This window comes from Taudactylus pleione, unplaced genomic scaffold, assembly GCF_031769625.1.
Source record: "Taudactylus pleione unplaced genomic scaffold, aTauple2 ptg000099l, whole genome shotgun sequence".
NCBI lineage: Eukaryota > Metazoa > Chordata > Amphibia > Anura > Myobatrachidae > Taudactylus > Taudactylus pleione.
In genome coordinates, this window is record NW_028284501.1 from 1,792,501 (window position 1) to 1,801,258 (window position 8,758).

The following is an 8,758-nucleotide window of genomic DNA, read 5'->3' on the forward strand; positions in this document are numbered from 1 at the left end:
GTGCTCACTGCATACAGGAAAGTTAGCAATTTATAAGTCAGGTCTGACCTGCTGTGATTGTGCGAGTGGCTCCGATGTACTTCGATGTTACCAATGTTTTGGCTAGATTGCAAGGTATTACGGATGTGCGAGAGGGGAAGTGGGCATCTGCATGTTGTCGTGCGAGTGCTTTGGGATTGCACATTTTAGCATACTTTCGCAGCAGACCTGCGTATGCAATTGCAGCTACGATCGCATTAGCGGTCTTTGCTGAATCAGGCCCTTAGACCTGGCGCCTGAATGAGAGAGTACTTCTTAGACCTAACTTGAAAGCACAATTATCTGTGGACTTGAAAAACTATTTTTCTACCAATTTTGGATAGAGGTTGCTCTGGGGTGCCCCAAAAGATGGTCACCTGAGGCTCTCTGATTAAATCTGCTTCTTCATTAAGAAGGTCAAAACACAGAATACTATTGAGTCTTCTGCCTTGGTTACCACATTAGATCAACTTCATTAAACCTCTCACTCTGATGCAAATTACCATAAACTGTGGCCATGAGGGGGGAGCTGGGTCTTCTGCTGACTGCTAGGGTTGAGTTATCCCTCAAACGGCTTAACCAAACCTTTCATGAGGAAGGTGATAAGGCAGATAGGTTGTTGGTATTAATGCTGATCTGTAATGTCCTCTCCCTAAAATCTAAAACAGGTAAGCCCATTTATAACTCATCCCTCATTTTTGATGAGTTCAGAAAGTTTTACACCTAACTGTATAACCTTACATAATCCACAAACACTTCTCCACTCTTAGATGATTAATACAGGACTTTCTGTCCCACTGTCACCTCCATTACCTATCTCCAAGCTCTCTCAAACTTCTGAGTGAGAATATTAAGGTGCAGGAGATTTCAGACAAGATTAAGGGACTGAAGTCAAACAAAGCCCCTGGGCCAGATAGCTTCACAGTCATGTACCATAAAACATTCAATTCTATACTCTCATCCTATCTTGCCAAAGTGTTCAACAACATGATGTCAGGGAACCCTTTCTCTAAAGAAGCGCTTAGGGGTCTACATCACCAACCATTATAACGCCCTGTATGTGGCAAATTTTCGCTGTATTGTCAATACCCTAAAGCTGGAACTTCTGAGGTGGCAGAAACTAATAATCTTGTGGTTGGGGAGGATCTCGATCCTCAAAATAAATGTCCTGCCCCAACTGCTCTACCTCTTCCAAATGCTCCCATTTCAAATACCTCGGTCCACTCTAACACGAATGCACAGATGGTTCATACAGTTTGTCTGAAGACATACACCCACACACATGCTCCACTGTGGATACACCTGGAATCATTCTCTTGCCTTGTCACATCTGCTCCCCCTCCTCAGTCGTGGCAGTTTCATTATCCTCATCCATTGCATTTTCCTGCCATATCTGGTCCATGCATTTTAAAAGTACACTGTCCTCCCCCCATTACCCCTCACAGGTAAAATGGCTGCTGTTTACCTCACATTAACTTGTGGATAGCACAGGATATTAGAGTGGTATCGGATGTTCTTGATTCTGGCTGCTGCACCTGCCTGGATGTCCTATGAGATAAATATGATCTTCCAAATGTGAGCCCCTTTGCATACGTTGAGAAAAGACACTAATGGCCTGATTCAGACCCGCTCGCGAGCGCTGAGCGCTCGCAAGCGGGTCGATGTTGCCCAAGTGCGCATGTTGCCCAAGTGCGCATGCGCACGACGGAGGCGCCTCCGTCGTGTGCATGCGCGAGACCCGAATAACGACGCCCAAGCCGTCATTATGGGTCTCGCACCAAAGGGGGCATGCTGTCGATGGGAACGCCTACCGTCTGAGGCCGGCCCCACTGACATAACTAGTGATGTCAGAGGGCGTGCTTTTGGTTCTGATAGAGCCAAAAGCACTCCAGGGCTTGCGGCAGCGAGACCCTACCGCAAGGGTCTCGTCGCAAGCCCGATGGTCGCGATGGTCTTGACCATCGCGACCATCATTTTGACCGCTCGCTATAACTGTGGGTGGTCACCCACAGCTATGCGAGCGGCCAGGAGGCCGCTCCAAAAGGTAGGAGGGACGGCCCTGATTCAGAGCGAGCGCTCTGTCAGAGCGACCGGCTCTGAATCAAGGCCTATGTCAGTACTCTCCCCTTGCTGTAAATAGCTAAACCATTGACCTCTCTTGAACATGTGTACCTTGACAGCCCTCTCTAGAAGGGTATTATTTTTGTCTTTTACAATCTCTGATTGGAAGCCAACCAATCAGTAATCCCAAAACATGAGTTTAGCTAGTAAAAGAACTTGGGAACCCACCAGATGAGGACAATTGGTTAAAATTCAGGGAGAGGTTTGTGAAAGCTTCACACTGTTCTCAAGTTACAGATAATGCCTATAAGATTTATTATAGATAGTATCTGGTCCCTTCCAGGTTGAAAAAGTTGTATGGTAGTGGGGATGTAAAGTGGAAGGTGGGTCTGATTCAGTACCGATAGCAACTGCGATCGCAGCCCCAAATTCGCACAGAACGCAACTGCGAAAATATGCTAATGCTTGCCAAAGCTCAGCCGGCATAAAGACGTCCACTACTGCTTTCTCATATCCGTACCATCGATACTCATCGGCCAGTCATGCAGCATTTACATCAGGTCTGACCAGCCCCAGAAACTGCAAGTCTACACGCACGCAGTGAACTCTCATTCTGCGTATTCAATCGCATTGGCTAAGTTATGCACACCCAGGAAACAGCGTTTAAACGGACAGACATGCCTGCGTTCTACTGACCACCCCCCTCACCACCCCCGAACGCTGGCAGCATGTCACTCACTTTGCGAAGGATCCTCCAGGCATCCGTAGTTGCAGTGCCATCGCTGCGCACACGAAGTGTGGTTTATATGCATGCGTGATAAACAATCGGTTCATGTGCATCAATAATTGCACTTGTGTACTGATTCAGGCCCTGTGTTCATTAGCAGTGCTGGCTATGGGGGAGGAAGTGGGTAAACTTTTGAAATACCCAGTTTACAGGTTACCACCCAGATAATCAGAAACAACCAGATTTGTGAATGTTATATGTTGTTGCATTTGGCTTGATTCTGGCTGCTGCACCTGCCTGGATGTCCTATGAGATAAATATGATCTTCCAAATGTGAGCCCCTTTGCATACGTTGAGAAAAGACACTAATGGCCTGATTCAGACCCGCTCGCGAGCGCTGAGCGCTCGCAAGCGGGTCGATGTTGCCCAAGTGCGCATGTTGCCCAAGTGCGCATGCGCACGACGGAGGCGCCTCCGTCGTGTGCATGCGCGAGACCCGAATAACGACGCCCAAGCCGTCATTATGGGTCTCGCACCAAAGGGGGCATGCTGTCGATGGGAACGCCTACCGTCTGAGGCCGGCCCCACTGACATAACTAGTGATGTCAGAGGGCGTGCTTTTGGTTCTGATAGAGCCAAAAGCACTCCAGGGCTTGCGGCAGCGAGACCCTACCGCAAGGGTCTCGTCGCAAGCCCGATGGTCGCGATGGTCTTGACCATCGCGACCATCATTTTGACCGCTCGCTATAACTGTGGGTGGTCACCCACAGCTATGCGAGCGGCCAGGAGGCCGCTCCAAAAGGTAGGAGGGACGGCCCTGATTCAGAGCGAGCGCTCTGTCAGAGCGACCGGCTCTGAATCAAGGCCTATGTCAGTACTCTCCCCTTGCTGTAAATAGCTAAACCATTGACCTCTCTTGAACATGTGTACCTTGACAGCCCTCTCTAGAAGGGTATTATTTTTGTCTTTTACAATCTCTGATTGGAAGCCAACCAATCAGTAATCCCAAAACATGAGTTTAGCTAGTAAAAGAACTTGGGAACCCACCAGATGAGGACAATTGGTTAAAATTCAGGGAGAGGTTTGTGAAAGCTTCACACTGTTCTCAAGTTACAGATAATGCCTATAAGATTTATTATAGATAGTATCTGGTCCCTTCCAGGTTGAAAAAGTTGTATGGTAGTGGGGATGTAAAGTGGAAGGTGGGTCTGATTCAGTACCGATAGCAACTGCGATCGCAGCCCCAAATTCGCACAGAACGCAACTGCGAAAATATGCTAATGCTTGCCAAAGCTCAGCCGGCATAAAGACGTCCACTACTGCTTTCTCATATCCGTACCATCGATACTCATCGGCCAGTCATGCAGCATTTACATCAGGTCTGACCAGCCCCAGAAACTGCAAGTCTACACGCACGCAGTGAACTCTCATTCTGCGTATTCAATCGCATTGGCTAAGTTATGCACACCCAGGAAACAGCGTTTAAACGGACAGACATGCCTGCGTTCTACTGACCACCCCCCTCACCACCCCCGAACGCTGGCAGCATGTCACTCACTTTGCGAAGGATCCTCCAGGCATCCGTAGTTGCAGTGCCATCGCTGCGCACACGAAGTGTGGTTTATATGCATGCGTGATAAACAATCGGTTCATGTGCATCAATAATTGCACTTGTGTACTGATTCAGGCCCTGTGTTCATTAGCAGTGCTGGCTATGGGGGAGGAAGTGGGTAAACTTTTGAAATACCCAGTTTACAGGTTACCACCCAGATAATCAGAAACAACCAGATTTGTGAATGTTATATGTTGTTGCATTTGTTTTCTTTTTCCAGTCCAAAGCATAAATATTTGTTGTAAATGTATAGAATTTTATTAATCAAATGTTGAGCTAAAATTTCGGCAACCCTGTTCACAAGACATACTCGCCAACTTTTCCTGGGCTCCCCCGGGAATGTCAGAGGAGGAAGCCCAGGTTGGAGGTGTAGGGAGTGTGGCACCATGAATCAGGTCACTGTGGCACTGCCCCCTGCTGTACAATATTAAGATTTGCTGCATCTGGAAGCTGAGGTGGGGCCACAATGATGCAATTTGCTACAATCTCTGGAGATATAGGCAAATTCTAGTTTACTCTCTCGGGTGTGTGGGAGAGCTCTCCGAAATGTAGGAGTCTCCTAGGAGAATGGGCAAGCATGTCATAAGAATGAAGCCTCAGGTAATGTAATATTGGGGCAATTCAATTCTCAGCAATGTGCTAGGGAAAATGTATGACTTTGGTTGTCAGTGTCCCGACCATTTCTCTGGCACTTCGAGGTCATTACTTCTAAATAAATTGTCCCCTATATGTCAAAACCTTGGGCTGACCAAATCAAAATATTTCCAAAACAAACACTGCTAAAAAGATTATGGTATTAATTAGAGATGTGCGCCGACCCCCGTGTTTTGGTTTTGGTTTTGGATATGGATCTCCCCTGGTTTTGGATCTGGATTGGTTTTGACAAAACCTCACCTCCGTGTTTTGTTTTCATGTTTTGGTTTTGGATCTGGATTTTTTCTTAAAAAATAAAAAAAAAACTGCTAAAATCACATAAAGTTTGCCTTTTTTTTGTTCCTACAGTATTAATAACCTCAATAACATTTATTTCCACTTGTTTCCAGTCAATTTTGGTTACCTCACAGCTCACAATATTTATTTTTTTCATCCAGTTAAAGGGTCAAAAGGTTGCATCCAGCTTGCTAGCTCAAAACTGATTGATATAATTATTAATAGCGTTGAGGACTGTGCAAAGATGATGGTTGGGATACCCTTGAGGATTGAAGGCATGAGCCTTCATAGAGGATAAGGAAGTTAACGGCCTTGCATTATCATGATGACTGTTGGTGGCAGCTACAACATGTGGTTCTTGGCCTTGCTCTCCTGTCATGTGACAGCCCTCCATATTTTCTGCGGTCTTGAAGCAGTGTAACAAGCACCAATAGTGTAGCCAAGGTGCGGTTACAAAATTCACACACGTGAAGTCGCGCGCACACAGAAAAAAAATATACAGTAGACATTTTTTTTCGGGTCCAGAACTTGGGCCCAGAGCACAGATTGGTGACGACTGGAGTCGGGCAGCACTAGGTTGCGTTGCTGTATCTTGTGTGGCTAAGCCTAACACGCACACACACACACACACAGAAAATAAATAGACAAAAGACACAATTTTTTTTGTGTTTTTTTTTCAGGTCTAGAACTTGGGCCCAGAGCACAGATTGATGACGACTGGAGTCGGGCAGCACTAGGTTGCGTTGCCGACTTGCTAGATCTTCTGCAGCTAAGCCTAACACGCACAGACACACAGACAATTATTAGAAAAAAAAAGACAAGGTTTTTTTTTTTTTCAGCTCCAGAACTTTGGGCCCAGACCACAGATTGATGACGACTGGAGTCGGGCAGCACTAGGTTGCATTGCCGACTTGCTAGATCTTATGCGGCTAAGCCTAACACGCACACAGACAAATATATATTACACACAAAAAAATACACTTTATTTGGGTCCAGAACTTGGGCCCAGATGGACGCAGCAGACAGCACAGCACCAGCCCAGATGGATCAGCAACACCCCAGATGGACACAGTAGACAGCACAGCAGACAGCACCAGCCCAGATGGATCAGCAGCACCAGCCCAGGACACAGCAGACAGTACAGGACACAGCAGACAGTACAGCACAGCACCTCTCCCCAGCCCTACACTACCCACCCTCCCTGTTCAGTCTCCACAGCCGGAGTGAAATGGCACCCGCCGCGTCCCTTATATGTAGAGACGAAAGCTCGCGAGCTGCGAGATTTCGTCTCTATGGTTTTGCCTCGATGTCAGAGATCCGAGTAAAGCGGGAACATCCGCGCCGGCTTGGATCCGACTCGGATCTCCTTAATTCAGGTGGGTTCGGATCTCTTAGATCCGAACCCACTCATCTCTAGTATTAATGTACTCAGCGGAATAAGGAGACAACAAATCTGTCTTTATTTCAAGTGTCATATTTGCAGAATTTCTAAATACTGTATTATGGGCCTGATTCAGCAAGGATCGCAACTGCGATTATGTACGCAATCGGCCGATTGTTGCGTTCTGTGCGTGCATATGCATCCCAGTGCACGTGCGAAAACCAGCCACTGCGATTGGGACTGTGATCGCAACGGCTACGCAGACCCATCGCAGAATGATTGACAGGAAGTACTTTTGGGGGTGGTGAAGGGGGGGGGGGTTGGCGAAACACAGTTAATTTGAACGCCATTGCAGGGGTGTGCATAAATTATCCACTGCGATGCCCTACGCAGCCTGAGCTCTCACTGCGTACCGGAAGGTTAGAAATTTCTGAGTAAGGTCTGACCTTGTGCAAGTGTATGTGAGGCTGCGATGGTACTCGATGGTACTCGATGTTACCGATGGTTTTGCAGGCTTGCTAACTAGTAGGTGGGATCCTTATGTTGTGCTCCGGCGGCATAGCGATCACAGTGGATTAGCATATGATCGCAGTGAGACAGCAGGTGTAAGCGCTATTGCCATTGCAGTTGCGATCCTTGCTGAATCCTGAATCGGGACCTATGTACGTTGGAAAGTAGAGATACTCATCCTCTGCAGAAACCTGAATCACCTATGGAAGACCATCATGGCTTTGCAGCAAGGCACGGAAAGGAATATAACAAAACACAAAAATATTTAGCAATAGTTTTTCCCTCTGTTTACATTCTTGTAATACATCTACTGATATCATTACATGGAAATGTGCTAATTGATGTAATAAATATATTAATGACATGAAATTAAATTACATTGAAATGAATGAAAACCATAATGCATTGATATATTTTTGTTTTTCAGAATCGCAATGAGGATGTAGCATCATGCACAAATTCCGTAGCTCCAAGGAAAGCGGAGACATTCATAAACAATTTCAAAGAATTCTTACATATGCTGAAAAATAACGAGTCTTGTCTAACGGAAAATTATAATGAAGAGAAAACACGTACTCAGGGAAGATACATCAGCTGCATAAACATTGTAAAACTGTACCAAGACATCATCTAATAATAGAAGTCTACATTGAGAAGCTTGCAGCCTACCTATTGCTTAATATATAGGGGCCTATTCATCAACACTAAAATAACGTTTTATTTTAGTATTCATGAAGATACCTAACGCAGGAGATATCACTGATATCTCCTGGTTAAGTCCCCCTTTATTAACTTCTACACTCCCCATACATTAGTATGGGGATATGGAAATTATGGTATTCATCAAATTCCGAAAATTACGTATTTTCGGAATTTGATGGTGTTACTATTCGCCACTGAGAGGTGGCGAATAGCAGGTAACACTTACCTGCTTCCAGCTGGTGAGGTTCCCCTGCGTCTTCCTCCGTCGCTCTGGTCCGTCCACTGGCTCCTGTGGCTGCTCTGATACTATGGGCCTGATTCAGACCTGGTCGCAAGCGCTGAGCGCTCGCAACCGGGTCGATGTTGGCCCAGAGCGCATGCGCACGACGGAGCCGGCTCCGTCGTGCGCATGCGCGAGACCCGGATAGCGACGGGTGGCAACCCACAGCAATGCGAGCGGCCAGGAAGCCGGTCCATAAAAAAAGACGCCCTGATTCAGAGCGAGCGCTCTGTCTGAGGGTCCGGCTCTGAATCAGGGCCTGTGTTCTCCCAACAGAACACAATAAAGTTTAGAGAAAAAAATTAATTAATTAATTAATTAAATCTAAACTGTACTGTACTGTATTCTGCCGGGAGAACACAGTATCAGAGCAGCAGGACGGAGCCGGAGGCTGCTGCGCGGGCAGGTAAGTCGGGGACAGGGGGGAGGTGAGCGGACGGGGGAGGGGAGGTTGGCGGGCGGCACACAAAATTACAGCAGCTGTAGGCAGTGCTGCGCATGCGCTGGTTTTACAGATCTAACAGCGCTGATTACAGC

At 46.8% G+C, this 8,758-nt stretch overlaps 1 protein-coding gene across 1 annotated transcript in view; it reads left to right on the forward strand.

Annotated features, from left to right (window-relative positions):
• LOC148526398 (uncharacterized) overlaps positions 1-8,302 on the forward strand; it is a 63,151-nt gene extending 54,849 nt beyond the window's left edge. Inside the window, exon 4 of the mRNA XM_088470392.1 lies at positions 7,667-8,302. Coding sequence (XP_088326518.1) covers positions 7,667-7,873 — 207 coding nt within the window. The 3' untranslated portion in view covers positions 7,874-8,302. The remainder of the gene's footprint in view (positions 1-7,666) is intronic.
• The last annotated feature ends 456 nt before the right edge of the window (positions 8,303-8,758 follow it).